Here is a 20,861-nt window from a genome sequence, read left to right on the forward strand (position 1 = left end):
TTAAATTAGACATCAGTTCATCAGCTACATTTCTTCAGAACTAATCATTGCTGGTGTTAAATATCACGCTGCCCTTAGTTAATTATATGGGGATGTTATCTCTTTAAGGGCCTTTTGAAAAACTGGCAATTGGTTTACCAGTTTATAATTGGTTGCTTAGATGGCATTCAAAACAGAGCATTAGGTTTCCGATTGAAGGTATAATTAAACCTATTGATTTGAATTACTGAAGAGCTTTGCTTTGGGCCTTACTGAGGACAGGTCAAGCATATTGCATTGAAACCAGATGGGGTAATTGTGGTTGAAAATCACTGAAGAGTGAAAACAAATACATTGGAACGTTTAAAATGGTCAATTTTGACAATAATGAATGATTTATCTGAGGTTGTTCCATTGATGTTTGTTGCAGGTTTAATTTACAAGAAAAATAGCCTTTTCCCCTGATGGTTTTGAAATGCAGAAACATTGAAGTTATCAACATTTGCTCTCAAATTTTCTGAGCACAAATACATTGAAGTTAAAACTTTTCAATTGAAAATGGTTTAAAAATAACCCAACTATGCTGTTATATGAATAAATATTTCAGATAGCTTTTAGTTAGATCTCCACATAGGACAGTAGTTGAGTGGTGACATGTACATAACAGTTTACCTGTGTTAAATATTAAAACAGTATTACATTATATATTCAGTATAATACTGTTCCTCGAATCCCCATATAGCAAGGATGAGAGTGGAGATGAAATTTCCAAGGACTCATGTAATGTGTCTATTCGCGGGGGGGGGAGAAGTATTATATGTATTATGTCAGTAAGAGCTCAAAATTATGTAAATCTCAATGCTCCACTGCAAAATGTGGAACAAAGATCAAACGCTCCATCTTCCTCCATTGCCTCTGCTCTGTGGTCTACCTTTGCTAGGCGACCCAAATCCAGCAACATTGCCTTCTCTGACCCTATGTACTCACTTTTGGCTGTACCTCAAGGTTTCATCCTTGACTTCCTCCTTTTTATCATTTACATATTGTCCCTCGGCTATATTATTTGTACGCTTGGAGTCAATTTTCACACGTACACATGTTGTAGCACTCAACAGGAAATTCCACAGTGTGGAGCCTAACCAGCTGGAGACACAGCCACCAATGGAGGAGGAGCCCAGAGTCAGAAAAGCAAATTGTTCTGGGCCAGATTGTAGACCAGAAGAGGTTACAGAGAGAGTGAAGGGCATGGCCATGGCAAGGATGAGAATTTTAAACCAGAAACATTGGACGACCAGAGTCAACACATGTCTGCAAGGATAGGAGTGATGGGTGAGCAGGACTTGGTGCTGGATAGGTGAATGGCAGCAGAGTTTTCAATGAGCTGAAGTTTAGAAAGTGTTGAGGTTGGGAAGCCAGCCAAGCATGTATGGGGATAGTTGATGCTACAGGTGACAAAGGTATAGATGCAGGGTGGAGTTGCATGATGTTATGGGGGTGGAAATAAGTAAGCATTGTGATAGACAGGATCTGACCTTTGAAGCTCTGCTCAAAGTTTAATAGGACAACAATCATTTTGGTTCAACCTGAGACAACAGCTGGCGAGGGCAACATCTTCAGTCTTCCAGGAAGAGATCATGTGGAAAAAAATTTCTTTTTCTTCCACATCTCCAATGCTTAGCTTAACTTTGGCAAAGGTTGGGAACAGGTCTCATATCTGGGGATGATATGGTAAGGGAGGGAAATGCAGGTGGGAAGACAATGTAACTGACACTCTGTTCTTTTATAAGAGTATTTTTTTTCTAAACGTTCCCTGAAGTTGGGAAGTTATTATTGTGGGACACAGTTAAAGGGTAGTAAAGATCAAAAAGCGAAAAGTATTGCAGATCATGCAAACAGTGTTACCAGCTTTGCTTCTGAACCAGAATTGGGAAGAATGACCGATGGCATTATGTAAATAGTGCAAACCATTTTTGGTATCAATTGAATTGGCCAATTGAACATTGATTTTAACCCTTCGTGTGCAACTGATGAACTTATTTGCCTAGGCGCATTAGCTGTGGGGGCACTATCAGGTAATATCGTTTCATTGTTTGAACGTGAGTCAACAATTTACTTTGTTGAAGATATGATGCTACTATGTCAGTTTGCATAATCTGACCTTCCAACAGGCTGACCCTTAAATCCAGTTTTCAGCCATTTCAACAACTTTTTCAAAAGGCAGTCCATGTCCAGGTCTTGCTGCATATGAACAGCATTCAGCCTTGGCCTGATACATTCATGCCACACAAGTGACAGGCAATAACCATCTCCAGCAAGAGAGAATCCAACCATCTCCCCTTGATATTCAATGGCATTACCATCGCTGAATACCGCACTATCCACATCCTGGGGGTTACTATTGACCAGAAATTGGACTAGACCAGCCATATAAGTACCATGGCTATAAGAGCAGGTCAGAGGCTGGGAAGTCTGCGGCGAGAAACTCACCACCTGACTCTCCAAAGCCTGTCCACCATCTACAAGGCACGAGTCAGGAGTGTGATGGAATACTTTCCACTTACCTGGATGAGTGCAGGGCTCAACCAACACTCAAGAAGCTCGACACCTTCTAGGACAAAGCAGCCCGCTTGATTGGTACCGCATCCACCACTTTCAACATCCGCCCTCCAATAGCGACGCACAGTGGCAGCTTGTGTACCATCTGCAAGATGCACTGCAGCAACTCACCAAGGCTCCTTCGACAGCACTTTCCAAGCCCACGACCTCTACTACCTAGAAGGACAAGTGTAGCAGATGCATGGGAACACCACCACCTGCAAGTTCCCCTCCAAGCCACACAACATCCTGACATGGAACTATGTCGCCGTTCCTTCACTGTCATTGGGTCAAAATCCTGGAACTCCCTTCCTAACACCACATGGACTGCAGTGGTTCAAGAAGGAGGCAAGAGATAATTGGTGTAGATTGGACAAGGCCACATAGCTGACCAAAAGGTCATGGAGCAAAGGCAAACAATATGTTAATTGTGTGTTGAAAGACAAAGCATTAGTACAGATAGGGTGTTAACGGACTGAAGATTAAACAGCAGCAAGTACAAATATGAAAAAAAAAGTGGGTAAGCAAACTGAACAAACTAAGATGAAATGAAATAAACTTTTAAAAAAAATTTGTAAAAAATGTAAAAAGGAAAAAATAACAAAAAATAAAAGTAAAATGGGGGGCCCGTCATGCTCTGAAATTATTGAACTCAATGTTCAGTCCGGCAGGCTGTAGTGTGCCTAATCGCTAAATGTGATGCTGTTCCTCGAGCTTGCGTTGATGTTCACTGGAACACTGCAGCAATCCCAGGACAGAGATGTGAGCATGAGAGCAGGGGGGGAGTGTTGAAATGGCAAGCAACCGGAAACTCAGAGTCCTATCCAATCTACACCTTCTCCTTTGTTATCTCTTGCCCCACCCCCGCCTCACTTGCTTATAACCTGTGACATTTCTAATATTTGTCAGTTCCGAAGAAGGGTCACTGACCCGAAACGTTAACTCTGCTTCTCTTTCTACAGATGCTGCCAGACCTGCTGAGTGGTTCCAGCATTTCTTGTTTTTGTTCCTGTCTTTCACACATTCAGGTTTCCATCTCTGCCACAGCAGCGAAATAGTCCCAACCAAAGTCACAAATGACATTGTCAAGAAAACACAATATACCAAATGAGGGCTTATTAATTCATCAGTTGGAAACTTACATTAAACTTTTAATGGAAAAAATCCTGCAGTTAACTTTTTAACACCTTTTTGCATTCCAAAGACCCACCCAAAGACTGAGTTCTGGGCAGTATGGACCCAGAATAATGGCTTGCTCTAAATGATTGAATTACCTCTCCAAGAAGAGAATCCAACCATCTCCTCTAAGCATTCAATGGCATTACCACCACTGAATCCACCACTGTCAACATCCTGGGGGTTACCATTGACCAGAACTGAACTCAAGCAGCCACATCCATATTGTGGCTACCAGAGCAGGTTAGGCTGGGAATTCTGCGGCAAGTAACTCACCTCCTAACTCCCCAAAGCCTGTCCACCATCTACAAAGCACAAGTCAGGAGTGTGATGGAATACTCTCCATTTGCCTGGATGAGTGCGGCTCCAACAACACTCAGGAAGCTTGACACTATTCAGGACAAAGCAGCCCGCTTGATCGGCACCCCATCGACCACCAGCATTCACTCCTTCCACCACTGACACACAGTGGCAGCAGTGTGTCCCATCTACACGATGCACTGCAGCAACTCACCATGCCTCCTTCGACAGCACCTTCCAAACTCACAAGCTCTTCTACCTAGAAGGACAAAGACAGCAGATGCATGGGAGCACCACCATCTGCAAATTCCCCCTCCAAGTCACACACCATCCTGACTTGGAAATATATCGCTGTTCCTTCCCTGTCGCTGGATTAAAATCCATGAACTCTCTTCCTAACAGCACTTTGGGTGTACCTGCACCAGATGGACTGCAGCAGTTCAAGAAGGCAGCTCACCACCACCTTCTCAAGGGCAATTTGGGATGAGCAACAAATGCTGGCCTTGCCAGAGATGCCCTCATCCCATGAAAGAATAAAAAAAATCAGAAAGAATATCTAGTGCAGACCTGGAATTTGTAACAGTGACTTAAAAAGAAGGATGGAAAACTGCAGATGGGGAATTTCTTTGGAGCAGCCGAATAAATCGTACGTTTAGAGAATTTTTAGTTTAACTAAAATTTGTTTCTTTATTCAAAAATCTGCATTGGCTGTGTTTGTTACCAAGTTGATAAGTGTCTTAGTATTAACTGTTGATCAAATTCTCCAAAGTACACTTGTTCCCATAAGTGTGGTGGTGTTGCATGCAGGAGCACAGTGTGCTACATAGAGATCTTCACTACAATTTGAAAGTCAGATTTAAAAAAAGCTATAAATTTGGGGTAGTTATTTAATTTCTCAACCATGGATACAGGAACCAGCCCAGTACGATTCAGCAATATACTGTACAATGACTCTGGGGCCGAAGTCTACAGGCTGCAGAATTGGCCATTACACCAAGATCCTGTCATCCAGCACTGACTCCACCAGAGTTTGTGGGGTCAGTGGAAGAGCACCTGTACCACTAGAGACCTCTCAGGCATTAACCTGCCAGTTCCAGTACCTATCACCTACAATGGGATGGGTGAAGGCTGGCCAGGCCACACGGTCCCCTGTGTAAGGGAGCTGATACTAAAATTCCTCATTGTAGGGGGTCCAAGCCACTTCCCTTGCCTGGACCCACTTATTTTTTTTAATAATATTCATTTGTGGGCATCACTGGTGAGGCCAGAATTTATGGCCCATCCCTAATTGCCCTTGAACTGAGTGGCTTGCTAGGCCATTTCAGAGGGCATTTTAAGAGTCAACCACACTGCTATGCGTCTGGAGTCACATGTAGGCCAGACCAGGTAAGGATGGTAGATTTCCTTCCTTAAAGGACATTAGTAAACCAAATGGGTTTTTTATAACAATTGACATTGGCTTCATGGTCACCATTAGACTAGCTTTTTTTTTTAATTCCAAATTTATTAATTGAATTGAAATTTCACCATCTGCTGTAGTGAGATTTGAACCCATGTCCACAGAGAATTAGCCCAGGCTCTGGATTAATAGTCTAGTGACATTACCTCTAGGCCATCGCATCCCCTTCTGGAGCTGGCACGCCTTATTTGGTTCAGAGCCTATTTTTTATAGGCTGACAAAAAAATTGTGGGGAGTCTGACCTACACTTGGCGAGATGGCTGTATGGGACAGGCAAAGGTTCTGCCCTTTGCAAGGCCAAGAGGGATTTCCCAACTGAGTTTAGGACCCAGCGTATCAGGATCCCGGCCTTTTTTCAAGCTATTCCACCAGACTCTTGCCAGAAGTTTGGCTAAAGAAATGTGTCCCCTAGATATTTCTTGCCTACTCCACTGTAGTTTGGATCAGACATACTTAATGTGTTTCATTTGTAAAATCAGTGTATGGCTACTTGTATTCTGACTGTTATCCATACATATGACCCATAGATATCTTCAAGGTGATTTCTAACTGTGTTGATTTCAATTCTAATTTGATGGCCTAAAATTCAAGTCAAACAATTGTTTGCTGCCACATTTAGAAGCATAGAAACATAGAAGCAGGAGTAGGCCATTCGGCCCTTTGAGCCTGCTCCGCCATTCATTATGATCATGGTTGATCATCCAACTCAGTAACCTGTTCCTGCTTTCGCCCCACACCCTTTGATCCCTTCAGACCCAAGAGCTATATCTAACTCCTTTTGAAAACATGCAATGTTTTGGCCTCGACTGCTTTCTGTGGTAGCGAATTCCACAGGCTCACCACTCTCTGGGTGAAGAAATTTCTCCTCATCTCAGTCCTGAAAAGTTTACCCCATATCCTGAGACTATGACCCCTGGTTCTGGACTCCCCCACCATCGGGAACATCCTTCCTGCAACTACCCTGTCAAGTCCTGTTAGAATTTTATAGGTTTCCATGAGATCCCCCTCATTCTTCTCAACTCCAGTAAATATAATCCTAACTGACTCAATCTCTCCTCATATATCAGTCCTGCCATCCCAGGAATCAGTCTGGTAAACCTTCGTTGCACTCCCTCTATAGCAAGAACATCCTTCCTCAGATACTGCACACAGTATTCCAGGTGTGGCCTCACCAAGGCCCTGTATAATTGCAGCAAGACATCCCTGCTCCTGTACTCGAATCCTCTCGCTATGAAGGCCAACATATCATTTGCCTTTTTTACCACCTGTTGCACCTGCATGCTTACCTTCAGAGACTAGTGTACGAGAACACCCAGGTCTCATTGCATATTCCCCCCTCTCATTTTAAAGCTGTTCAGATAATCTGCCTTCCTGTTTTTGCTACCAAAGTGGATAACCTCACATTTATCGACATTATACGGCATCTGCCATGCATTTGCCCACTCACTCAACTTGTCCAAATCACCCTGAAGCCTCTCTGCATCCTCCTCACAACTCACTTAGTTGGGCTCTACTCAGATCTCCGATATGCATAGTCATGCCACAATCCTTGTAGGACCAACCGCCCTTTTCATAAGACTGCTGGGGATTACATGGATGCAAGGCCAATCTCCCAGCCTCCTGCCAGGCTTCAAGAAACTGGAGAAATGCATTATCATTAAGAGTCCATGAGATAGAAGAGGCCCATAGGGATGCGTCATTACCGTGTGGCTGTCCTTCACAATCATAGGTTAACATGTACTCTTCTGACTCCCTACTTCCGGAAGCATGTACATTTCTTCCAAAGAATTATTTTGTTCTGTGTCTTCAACTGTAATTGAGAGCAACTCACTTTTTTTCCACTATAAGGTATTGGAAATTTACCATGGGATATTGTTTGCTTCTGTGCTTTTGTTATTTCTTAAAGGTAAAATTCATTTCAACCCAAAATGATTCTCACTTGATAACCTAATTTTCTCCATATTAACTATAAGTTGGTACGCTTGCAAAATGGGTTAAAATCCTTAACAGTTCCTTTTCATTCATCCAAAAAAGTTTAGTTTGCAAGAAAAATGTTTGGTTGCATTTTCTGCATTGTGATTTAGATACTCTTCAGAAAAGAAACTTATGCTGTCCAAAGTTCTTACAGGATTACCTTGTATTAGCAGGTCTCCCTGTTTCTTTTACTATCTCTTTAATTGCTCACATGAAGCTCCACTGCCAAATGTACAGAATTGGTGCTTCTTTGTCAGTCCAATTTGTCTCCTTTCTCCATCCCTTCACCTTGCCATTTCCCAGAAATGCTTTGATACTTCTCATTAATGAACATCTGCAGTCTGCCAAGATATTTTTGTCTACAGTTGCAGTGTTTATTCAATCTCTCTTGATTACACTGTAATTAGGCATTTTCATTTGAGCTTCATAAGTGACGGAGAGTTAATGGTCTGAATGAGTTGATGGTGAAAGACGATACAATTGAGAGTAGCTATGCCATAGTTCACCCAGCAATAAAAATATAATCTTGTCTGTTTTTATGCACATGCATGCACACTCCCCTCTTCCATCAGCTCAGATGATTTGATCATTCTCATGTCATAAGGGAATTGTAAAATTATGTATATTACACTTCTCAGTTTTGAGAGTTAATGAAGAGAGAATGTTTCATAGCTCTACGAGGATGTTTTGACAGACTTAACGATTGACTAGAATTTGTAATAAAGTTGTCTTTCATTTAGACCCTCCCCTGAATTGACCATAGGGTGGCAGATATTAAGTAGAGTGTTGGATCCGTCCGGGGGTGATGTAATAAGCGAGGCCTTGTACAATTATACTGTTTAGATCCAATTCAACATCACAATAGCAAATGTGGGAAACATTAAGTACAGGCATTGTGTATCTCACAGTATAAAAAGCAGTTGCTTTAACACAGTATAGTGAGGTGGAAATATCACCAAAAGTTAGATTTTGGATCCTCATATATAGTATCAGCGGCCTACACTTTACTAAAAACAGCTGTAGCAACAGGTGTGTATGCACATCAGGTAACTACAAGGATGTAAATACATCCATTATCTGGACAGCTGCCTCCAGTGAAGTGTAAATTAAATTCTTCAGAAATACACGCAGTCGGTTAATAGTGACATAGCACTTGGCAATAATTCACAATAATTCTAGGTCATGCGGCACAATATCCAGAAAAAAACATTTAGGAAAGGAGTTCCCAGACTGTGGTACGTGTACCCATGGGGGTATAGGAGATATCTCTGTGGGGTACACGGAGAAATTGTCTAATGGTGGAATTAAGGTCTAATACAAACAATGTAACATTTTTTCCTCTTTTTTAAATTATTTTTTCATTGCCTATGCATGTAAAGAAATAAAAAGCTAGGATGCTTCCCAGTGTGCGTTGCTCTGTCTAGTCTTCTTTCCCAAATGCAAGGGCATGTGGTGTGACCCAAGGACGGACTGGCGGGTTTGTCTCGGGGACAGATGTCTGTGCCTTTGGTCATCAGCGACATCTCAGCCTGAGCGCAAGTCAGTGGTCTCCAGGAAGGACTTGTTCCGTGCTCCAAACTACTTGGAGTCAGCAGGGTCACCTGGAACAATGCACCATTTAGGAGGGAGAAACCATCACCCACATTTGCTTGGCCTTTTGCCTGAAGAAGCAAGACAAGTATTTTCTTGACAGCATGGGACTCCCAGCTGGAGATGGACTTGCGGGGTCTGGAGGAATGGCGGAGGTCAACTGTGCCAGACTGCTGACCTCAACCGCCAACCCCTGTCTCTCCTTGGGAATTAGAAACGTGTTGTCTGCCCCCGCAAGGAGTCTCTACACCCTGAGGAGCCTGGTTTCTCCAGGATCCCACTGCTGATCGGTGTAAAGGAGCTAGCAAGGCTGGACAGTACCTGGTACAATGTGGGACAGGAGACTCAATTGAAAATTTCACTGATCTAGATGAAGAAATTTAGAGTTTTTATGCTTTTTTTTAAAAAAAAAGTAGCTCTATCACAGAATCTGAAAATCTACATATCATTTAACCCTCCATTAACAAAATATTCTATTTACATTTTATATAAACTTGTGGTACCAACATTTAAAGGGGTATTGCCTTGATGAAAAAAATGAGCTTTGTGCAGATACAACACAATAACCTGAGTAGCAAATTCGAACATAAGTTTGCATTCATATGGCACCTTTAACATAAAGGGAAACATTACAAATACAAATTGGCGGGGAAAGGAATGCAAGCCATGGAGGGAGAGATTAGTAGGGGTTGACCAAAACCTGGCCAGAAAGATGGGTTTTGAGAATACTTTTAAAGGAGCAGAGACTGGTTGACGTGAAGAGGAGGTTAAGGGTAGAGTGGAGCCAATGTGTAGAAAACCACTTACGATTGAATCCATCAGGGTGGCGCAGTGGTTAGCAACGCAGCCTCACAGCTCCAGGGACCCGGGTTCAATTCTGGGTACTGCCTGTGCGGAGTTTGCAAGTTCTCCCTGTGACCGCGTGGGTTTTCGCCGGGTGCTTCGGTTTCCTCCCACAACCAAAGACTTACAGGTGATAGGTAAATTGGCCATTGTAGTTAGGTGGTAGGGATTATGGGATTACTGTAGAGTTAGTATAAATGGGTGGTTGTTGGTCGGCACAGACTCGGTGGGCCGAAGGGCCTGTTTCAGTGCTGTATCTCTAAATAAAAAAATAAATAAATTCCACACATGATGCACCTATGCTTGAACAGTCAACCTTAGCCGTCCCATTAATGGCGAGTAGTGCTTTTAAGGCATTGTTTAAGTTGTATATGTGTATTATAATTCGTATATTTTGTACAATGCTTGAAAATTAAAAGGGTTAAAACACTAAACTGGAACACTGGTAGGGATAAGCGGGTAGATCTGGAAGGAGGTACGTGATAAGTTTGGGAATCTCTGATTTAGGACATTTAACACGTTTGAGGTGTTCACGTTTTTACCAATACCACACAACTAAATTTCATATTCAAAGACATGTATTGGGGCAGAACCAAAGGTGAGAATATAGCCTACTTCCAACGCTTATGCTTAGCCAGAATATCAAATTATCAGGTACTGGGATGTAATTTTTTTTCATTTATGGATGCTATTTTCTCACAATATTCGGGTTACTCATGAAAATCAGGTGGAATGTTATAACAATACAAGATTGCCGTTTTTAGAAGTAAAAAATGCACTTAATAATGTCTCTTAGGCTGAATAGTTATCACTTTGAAGGCAACTTTCACTATTAACTGATGTTAATGGTCAACTGATGTTAATTGTGTTAGAGTTAAAGGGAAACTGTTGGTTGCCAGTATGACAAGGTGCAGGGTACAGTCTGTTCATATTGAGCAAAATCACCTTTTTATATATTAAAAAAAGCCCGACCGTATAACTCAAAAATAAATATTCTTCTTGGCCTCTCCTCTGATAGTTTATATATGACATTATCAGGCTCTCAGTCCAATTATTCCAAAATCCACACAGATGCATGTTGAACTTCTTCTGGATGTGTAAAGGAAGTCCTGCACACGCCCTATCAGCTCCCAAAACAAGCTGGGAAATATAGCTGCCCATATTTCAGGTACTACTGTCGCACAGAAAAAATCTAAGGGATTGTGGTTGGACCCTTGGATTCTCAACAAAGTGCCTAGCTAAGAACATGGACTTCAGCCCCCCTGCCAATCACCCTGCACAGCCTCCACTTCATAGGTCCTCAAAAAAGACCAATGAACGTCTGCAACAAAAACAGAAAATGCTGGAAATACTCAGCAGGTCAGGCAGCATCAATGGAGAGAAAAACAGAGTTATTATTTCAGGTCTGTGATCTTTCGTCAGAACTAACGAGAGTCTGATATCTCTTGAGTAAGTATCGGCCCTGTCCTCAATTTGGCATATTGGGAAACTCTCAGAGCATTTGCATTGTAGATTCAGAAACTGGCATGACAGAATGTCACCAACCTAGTCCAATTCTTTGCTAAAGGCCAGGTTGTCTTCTTCCACCAGCTATGATAAGTTTCACTTTGCCCAGCTCACCCAATACCTCCAGCTCTAGTTTCAAAATTTCCCCCAGAAGCCAATAATGCATGGATTTTAGTTTAAGTTGACTCTTCTGGAAGTCTCCCTCCACTTCCCAACAGATTCCCACACGCATATTTCTTAAACTATATGCCATGTTCTGCAAGACGAGACAAAACAGTAAACTGAAGAGGATCTGGCAACAAGACTTAAGCCATTAGTTAATATAAGAGAAAAAGCAGAAGATTTGAAAACAGATTCTCAACACTGCCACCTGCAAGAAAAGCAATGTCTGCACTGTAACGATTCTGTGATTCTGAAAGGATTTATGAAGTCTATTTCTGAATGTAAACTTGAAAATTTAATTTTTTTAAAGTAAGATTTACATAGTTTTTAATAGACTTCCATGCAAATAATTGGATTTCCCCCAACATTACAGAGTTTTGGGATCTCTGAGGGAAAGATACACAATGGAAAATGTCCAGTCCTAGCTATGAACACACACGTGAGGCCCAGAATTTCCTGGTGCATAGTTAAATATAAAGAAAGGGAAAGGAAGGTTGAATTGAAAAAAGGAAAGTGAAAAAAATTAAAATTTTAAATTTTAAAAACCTTTAAGAACAATTTACTACTTGCAGGAATGAGACTTCACAGTTTTAGTTGTTCCCTTTCTGGGCCAAAGAGGCTGAGTGGCATTGTAGGAATGCAAATCATTTCAATAAAAGAGTCCTTGCATCGTTGAATGCCAGTCCTAACTTCCTGCGGTGAGCTTAATACATTTTAACAGCTCGAATGCAGCAATTTCTTGAAACTTACAGGGAGGTTGACTACAAGCTCCTGTTTTCACAAGGCTAACAGCAGAGTGGTGAAAATCATTCAACAATTTGTAGTGATTTGCAACTCACAGGGTATCTTTTCCTCAATGCAAATTGCTGCGTTATTTGCACAACAACTTATATTTATATAGCACCTTTGACATAATAAAACATCCCAAGACACTTTACAGGAGTATTTTAAAACAAAGTATGACACTGAGCCACAAAAGAAGATATTGGGTCAGGTGACCAAAAGCTTGGTCAAAGAGGTAGGTTTTAAGGAGTGTCTTAAAGCAAGGTGGAGAGGTGTAGGGAGGGTATTCCAGAGCTTGGGGCCTAGGCAACTGAAGGTGAGGCCACCAATGGTGGAGTAGTTAAAATCAAGGATGCAGAAGAGGCCAGAATTAGAGGAGCACAGATATCTCGAAAGGTTGTGGGTCTGGAGGAGATTACAGAGATAATAGTAATAGATATTGCACACTAATAAAAGAATGTGCATTAAACTTGCTGTAATTTTTCCAGCAGATTCTCTGCCTGTGTGTTTCTCCCCTTCCCTGTTTTTCCAATTTGTGTTAGTGGGAAGTTGAGTTTTCCTTCTGGAGGGCCTGAATACAGTGTGAGTAATCTCTATGTGTGAAAGGCTTTGTTGAATCTGAGTCTCCTGTTGTCAGATTGCAATAAAGCATGACTTGTGTTTCAGTTTCCAGAAAAATAAGCTGGGTAAAGTTTAAAAGAAACATGCATATTTCTCCTTTTGTTTTTCTGTCATGTGATTAATGTTCTCAGTTATGCTTAACCTTACGCTTGCCTAGACATTTGTTTAGGTTTAGTTAGCTTTTTCTCCCAACACAATGATTAGGGGACAGCCCTACGCCCAGCCTGTCAATCAAACAGAGTGTTTGTATTGTTGCTGCAGCACATTGTTTAATTGAAGTGCATATTCAAAGGGCATGTATAAACTAACCTTAGGTTGCCTAAATGTGAAAAAGTGTAGACTAGCTGGTGCTTTATCCTGACCTTTGAAAACAAGGAGGCAGCAGCCTTGTTTCATTTTGTTTCTACACTCTGGATTTGAAGAACTTGACATTTTAATATGATTTCTTGTGAAATCCTGGGGAAACTGCGTCCTAGAATCTGTACTTAAGTCATCACTTATTAAGAATGCTTCACTGAGCAAAGCATTGCATTCTAATGGAGCAAAACCAAACTATAGGTAATGAATGGAAGAATGGAATTTATTACCTGTAGACTTCTTCATAATCGTACTCCATGTCATTTTCTTGCTCAAGCTGAGCAGAAGTACAGAAGAAATGGAGGGACAATATGAGGGGTAGAGAAGAGAGGTGATTCTGCTCCTATGCTAACGTTAGAATGGTGGAAGCACTGCTGATTCCTGCTAGAGGGATCTTACGCAGCCAGCAGCAACCCCAATATAAACTCTAAATGTTAGAAATGCTCCATAGGCCTTTGTCACTGATCTGAAGCATTGCTTGAAATTTTACCAGCATACCTTGAGTCTTGCCACTGGGACCAAATGCAGGCCCCGAGCCCCCACAGGCGAACGGCGGGACCGGGGAAGCGATTTTTCTGGTGGTAGCTAATTAAGAGACTGCCGCCAGGACTGCCATTCAATTAAGGATGGCGGCCTGGTTCTCCAAGTTGCCAGCCCAATCAAGGGTCAGCAGTTCTGCAGCCTCGGCGGCGCCAATGATAGAAGTGGCTGCTGCAGGGAGAAGGAGAGGGCACCTCCATGCTGAGGTGCCTTCAAAGGGCTGGTGAGAAATGTTTTTAGTGTGCCCGAGCCGGGCATTCAGGCCCCGGCAATCGGAGGGGTGAACCCTCCAGTGGTGGAATTGGAGCTCCGGGGGCGACCATTGCCATTGGGGGCCCCTCCAGGGGGAAAAAGCCACCAAGAAGGAAGACCCATCCCACCACCCTCCCCCACCCCCTGGGAGGCCGCCTCGCTGTACCAGGCGGTCTCCCCACATCGTGGGGGTTGGGGTGGGGGGTGTTCCGGTATTGGCAAGGATGTAAAATGGCCATTAATAGCCCAGTTCATTGGATTAATTGGCCACCCACCTCCGGTTGTCGTGTATCCGAGCCACTGCCGTTCCCACCTTTCAAAATATCCTGTGGTGGCAGGAAGATGTCTGCCTTCCCTCCCAACACCTTCCGCCAGCATTTTACCTCCTCTCCCGCCTCCGAGCCTGTCTTCAGAGGTCTGGTAAAATTCCAGCCATTAACTCTGTTTTGCACTCCACACCTGCTGTGTATTACCAGCATTTTCTGTTTTTATTTCAGATTTCCAATATCTGCAGTACTTTGCCCCAGTATTAACTTACTGGTTTTGCTAAGGCTGTGCTGACCTTTTTTCTAAGCATCACTCATATCTTTCCTCTAGCTGGTTTGACGCTATTTGTACAGTATGTTCTCCATTTTCGTTTCCGGTGTACAAGTTCTTGCAGTTATCTGTGTTGATTTCATCTATCATGGTTTTGTCCATCTGCAAATAATATCTAGTTCATTCTGGAATTCTTCTGCTATGTTATCGGATTTTACATTCCCTGACCACCCACTCCGCCGCCACCCCCCCACCCACCCCCAACCCCATTTAGTATAGTATCATGAGCAACATTGTATTTCTGAATTCAGGTCTTTAATATAAATCCAACAATACAGATACTGAAGACTGATATCTAGGGCAGTCCACACAGGTCATCTCCCCTAACTAATGCCTGCTGCTTTCTTGCTTTCATAAGGCTCCTTATCCACTCCCTGGTTTTATCAATGATATTCCCTGTCTTAAACTTAAGTAGGCACTTTTCACGTGGATATTTATGAAAGGCTTTATATACTATATAGCTGGCTTACCAGACACTAGGATCCCAGAATCCAAATTAAAGAATGACTGTATAAAAACAGCTTTAAAATTGCATATGAACACCCTTTAAAAGCTACTTCTTTGACGAGGTTTTTAGTCACCCATCCTAATATCTGCTCCTTTGACGTGTGTCAGTGTTTGTCTGACTTTGTTCCTGTGAAATGCCTTTGGACATTTTCCTATGTAAAGGCACACATAAATGCTAGTTGTTACATCAGACTACTGATTTATCCCGGATCATGCCAAATTTAATCGTGTTCTAGTCACCATCACTCAGGGTGCCACCACTTCCATTCCCAGTATACTGTCTGGGCATTTGCCATTATTGACTGAAACTTTGAACTACCTGCTGTGGCATCTCTAATAAACTGGGTCATGTATTACATTTAGTGTCTCAGATTTCTCACTGCTTGGGCATTTTCAGTTTATATTATGTTGATTTAAGTCTTTCGAAGTATGACCTTTTTGTCTGTGCGTTACTACCTCATTTCTCCATTGCGTAATCTGTCTTCCTTTTTGTGGTCAATGCCAATCCCTTTTGTGACAGAAATCACACCTGCCAAATGGAAACATATTAATTTTGTCATATGGGACACGACTTGAACATTGTTTTTTTTTACTGGACATTGCACATAATTTGTTAAAAAGACCACTAGATTGAGCAGCTGAAAACATGGTTGCACATTTGCATTCTAAGAGACAGGTGAATAGAGAGACAATGGGAGTGCTCACTGATTCAATTAACAAGATTAGTCTGGGTAACAGTGACAATCCACATCTTGTCTGTGTAAGAGCCAGAACTCCACCCCCCACCGAGTGTGTCTAGAAAGCTTTGAAGTCCAGCAAACCAACCCCCCCCCTCCCTTCACCCTAAATAAGCTGCCATTTCAAACAAAGATATGGTCACATGACGTACCTGCTGGCCAGACTGGGGACTTTTTAAATTGTGCCACAGAGAAAGGAAAGAGCCTGCAACAGGGCTAGCGGAAGGAAGACCTCTCTCTATCTTTCCATTTCTCTCTCCAGCAAAGTCCCAGGGATACTTGGTAGCAGCTTAAGCCTCAAGACAGAGCACCACTTCAGCCTTTTGATACCAGAGAAGAAAGTCGGAAACTGTGTGCTGGGCCCCAGCGAGAACTCCAAAGCCTCAACTTCAACCAAGGATTTTACATCAAAAACAAAAGACAGGAACTGAATTCCATTTATTGCCAACCCTACTTCAACACCCCCCCACCCCCCCCCCCCCCACACCCAACCTCCCACAATTCTTTCTCCCCCTCTGTATCTATTTGTGTGTGCGTTTATCTCATATGCATGCTGGCGTGGTTGCATCGCGTAGTTTAGTAATTTTAACTGAGTTAGACTGGTAAGGCTAATAAACTTGCATCTTTCTTGTTTAAACCTAAGAAACCTGTCTGGTTCATTTGTAATTACAATTAGAGTGCAGTGGGCAAAGGGCCACTGAAGTGGTAAGCTAAAATCACTGTGTTTTAAAAGATAAACCCTGTTACGGCCAAACCAGGAAAGGGGCAAAAGGGGAGCCTGAGACCCCTTCCTCACCCAGTCGTAACAGAAGTTTGGGGGCTAGCATCTGGATTGGACCCACAGACAAATGAGAAATTGGAAGTGGGAAATCAAATTGATTCCAATCAAAAAAGAGAAAAGATTTCAATACAGGTTTACTTGTGATTTGTGTGCTTGAATACCAACATGTCCACGATCGAAGCCAGTACCTCTGCAAGCCAAGGTGAAATAACTTGGGAGAAGTTAAAGGCAGTATCTATGGAGGAGTTGAGGAATATGGCTGAGCAGTGTGAGATCACTTTCCATGCCAAAGATAGGAAATCGGATCGCCTAAGACTAGCAGGCAACCATTTTTCCCTCGAATCTGAAGAATCAGAGGCAGGGTTAGCTTTCGAGTCAGACAAGGTAATATTGACAAAGATACAATTGGAACAGAGGAAACTTGAATTAGAAGACAAGGAAAGGGAGAGAGAGAAAGAAGGACAGGAGAGAGAGAGAGAGAAAGAAACTTCCGGAAGGAACAGGAGGAAAGAGAGCTGAGGCGGCTTGAGTTAACTAGGGGGTGAAAGCCTGGCTAACATGGATAATACAAGTTATGCAGGGCTGATTGCTGAGTTTTAAAAATTTTCCCAATTGATTCCAAAATTCAATGAGGGAAACGTGGAAGCATTTTTTGTATCTTTTGAGAAACTTGCAAGGCAGTTTAAAATGGCCGGCTGAGAACTGGAGTCTTCTGGTGCAAAGTAAATTAACCGGAAAAGCCCATGAGGTTTATTCCCTGTTGCCAGATGAGAGTTCATCAAATTATGAACTGGCTAAAAATATTGTCCTCTGAGCATATGAGCTTGTACCGGAAGCCTACCGTCGGATGTTCCGAACCCTCCAGAAACAAGCTGATCAAACATATCTGGAGTTTCAGAGAAGTAAGCAGCTGGCTTTTGACCAGTGGTTGAGGGCTCTTAAAGTACAGCTCAGCTATGAAAATCTCAGAGATAATTTTCCTCGAGGAATTTAAAACTCTCTCCCATTCTCCATAAAGACCCATGTGCAGGAACATAAAGTACATAGAGTGAGGCAAGCTGCAGTGCTGGCTGATGAGTTTGCTCTAATATACAAGTCGGTTCCTCTAGGTAAACCTTTCCTAGTCACCCCTACAAATCCGAAAAGTACAAAGGATGAGAAGGTGATAGGAGCTCAAGCAGTCCTGGCAGAGAAAGAAAATTTGGACACACAGGGGGCCCTCCTCCAGCCAAAAAGGATAGTTCTGAAAGTAGGAGTGAAACCCGGAGGCCTGTGTGCTTCCATTGTAATAAGGTAGGTCATCTAAGAGCTGACTGCTGGAAGCTATGGGGAAAGCCTGTAGGGTTAATCAGGGCACACCCGCTCAGTGCAGGAGAAGGGACCTTGATGAAAAGCGCAGCAGAGCAGGCTGTGGCTTTAACTGCAGGAGCAGTAAGACCCAGAAAACATACTGCTGCGGGTACAGGAAAATTTAATAGGATATCTGAAGGTTATCAGGATTTTGACTCTGAAGGGAGAGTAACCCCATACTCCTCGAGTGGGGCAAGCAAGTCCATAGTAATCCTCAGGGATACAGGGGCCACCAGATTCCTTTTGCTGGGAAAAGGCATGGCATTTCCCCCAGAGAGTGCAGTAAATACCAGAATGGTGGTGAATGGTACTGGAGGGCAGTGTACGCCCGTACTTTTACATCGGGTGCATTTGGAGTGCGACCTAGTTTCGGGACTGGTGACCATAGGGATTGTCCCTAGTTTGCCTGTGGACAGGGTTGACCTACTCCGAGGTAATGATCTGATGGGGGCGAAGGTGGTAGCATCCCCAGTAGTGAAAGAGAGATCGCAGGAGGTCAAGGAGACAGGGCAGTGACGGTCCCCTGCAGTTCCCTGAATGTGTAGTGATTCGGGCCATGGCCAAACCAGCTCCCCCAGAGGAGACTGAATTGGCATTGCAGACAGATGACCATGTGGTCTGTGTGTCTGAAACTTTCTTTGGAAAGTTACAGGACCCAGGGAATGGGTTAAATGGATCTTCCTTACTTGAGGCTCAGCAAGCCAACCCAGTATTGCAAGAGTTAGCACAGGCTGCCCAGACTGAAGTTGAAGCAGAGGGAGTCCCTGACTGCTACTATTTAAAGAATGAGGCACTGATGAGGAAGTGGAGTTCTCCTCACAGACCTGAGGACAAAGAATGGACAGTAGTTCACCAGTTAGTGATGCTGCAGAGGTACTGGACAGAAATATTAAGAATTGCCCATGCGATTACAATGTTGGTATACGAAAAGCCAAAGCCTGCACAAGGCAGCAGTGTGACAGGTCAAGACTCCACAAAAGTGTAGTGGAGTACTGTAGGAGTTACCATACGTGCCGGGCTGAGGGGAAACCCCAGCCTGTAGTGAAATCTGCACCCCTAATTCCTGTACCGGCTTTTGGGAGGACCCTCCAGCAGAGGGCTGGTGATTGGAACGGACCCTTGCTGTGAACCAGAGGCAACAGACAGGCACAGGTCTGGCAGAGAGTTCGAGAGGAAGGGAACAAAAAGGACAAAGAGGACAGGTTAAAGGAGATACGGGAGGATTCTAAAATGGAAACCCCTACTGTCCGGTCTGCCAACCCTGAAATGTTGGAACAATTAGACCCCACATCCTCCTATGTAAATGCAGACGACTGAAGCACCCTACCAGGGTTTCTAACAGCATTTGCAGAAACCTGCAGGGACAACGAAAGTCCTCAAGAGGGCAGAGAAACAGTGAGGGTGATGCCTCACCTAGTCAAAGTGCCACAGGGGTGGGCAGTGGAATCTAGACAAATACCTGCAAGCAGGAGTGTCCCAGAGGACAAAGGGAAGATTAGCAAAGTATTTCCCCCCCACCCCCATAATCAGAAGGGAACTAACAATACCCTGAAATGAACAGTACTTGCATGACTCACCAGAGCACTGAAATTGAGTCAGAGTGGATCCACCCACTGCTGACTCTCATGATCAGAGCTCCAACCCAGAACTACTTAAACCTACCCATCCCCTTGCAGACCCCAACAGGAACAAAGGCACCCTAGACAATTATGGAAATGTGCAAACCTCAAACCTCCCCAAAATTCGCATGTTTATTGGGAGGCCCATTCCCAACGTATTGCAAGCAGATAGTGAAGAAACCTTAAACCCCTTGGGCAACACATAACTATCTCAGACCCACCTCAAGGGAAAAGGGCAGTTTAAAGCAGCACTGCAAGAAAGGAAAGACAGGCTGAAACAATTTCTAAGATTTCTGAATGAATGGGAATGAATGAGGGAAAGGCATGTGTGCTTTCCTGTATTTTCTCTTCCTTCTAACTTATAATGAAATGCTCCCATGATGTCGCATTTCATTCAGCGAGGAGTGGAAGTGTTTTATCTTGTATGCATGCTGGTGTGGTTGCAGCACGTATTTTAGTAATTTTAACTAAGTTAGAGTGGTAAGGCTAATAAACTTACATCTTTCTTGTTTAAACCTCAGAAAACCTGTCTGATTGGTTCATTTGCAATTACAATTAGAGTGCAGTGGGCAAAGGGTCACTGAGGTGGTAAGCTAAAATCACTGTGTTTTAAAAGATAAACACTGTTACGGCCAAACCAGGAAAGGGGCAAAAGGGAAGCCTGAGACTCCTTCCTCACCTGGTCGTAACACTTTGTGCAGTGTAATTCATGTTCCGAGCTTAAACATGGAGTATTGTGATGTTATTACAGCAATGTCAGGATTATGAGTGGAGCTGAAAGTTGGTTTCACAGAGCAACGTTGAACAGGAATGGCCACACATAACTTTGATAGATTTAGAGCAAAATCCTGAAGCTCTGGAGCTAAATGATTTTATTTTTTAAGCCTTTGTCACAGCTTGCTCATGTAACATGTCATCCTTGACAATAATCCTCACTCTGCAATTTGAACATTGAATTAAGCACCTGTACTTAGTAGTTAATGCCTAGAAACCAAAAAGTCTTTACTTGATAGGGATATAGATCTGTCAAGTGCCATTTTGTCATAAAAATTCAACTAGTTCACTAATGTCCTTCAGAGGAGGGAACCTGTCACTCCTACCAGGTCTGACCTACAAATGACTCCAGTCCCACA

General features: G+C 43.0%; 1 protein-coding gene across 3 annotated transcripts in view; it reads left to right on the plus strand.

The window, feature by feature from the left end:
* The window catches only part of atxn10 (ataxin 10), a 350,575-nt gene that overhangs the window by 192,199 nt on the left and 137,515 nt on the right, over positions 1 to 20,861 (plus strand). Inside the window, exon 10 of one of the 3 annotated variants that reach the window (XM_068051271.1) lies at positions 16,241 to 16,560. The exons of the other annotated variants lie outside the window; for them this stretch is intronic. Within the exon in view, the coding sequence (XP_067907372.1) occupies positions 16,241 to 16,264 (24 nt within the window). The 3' untranslated portion in view covers positions 16,265 to 16,560. Of the gene's footprint in view, positions 1 to 16,240; positions 16,561 to 20,861 lie in introns of those variants that run through there. 3 annotated transcript variants of the gene reach the window in all.

This window comes from Heterodontus francisci, chromosome 18 (assembly GCF_036365525.1).
Source record: "Heterodontus francisci isolate sHetFra1 chromosome 18, sHetFra1.hap1, whole genome shotgun sequence".
Taxonomy (NCBI): Eukaryota; Metazoa; Chordata; class Chondrichthyes; order Heterodontiformes; family Heterodontidae; genus Heterodontus; species Heterodontus francisci.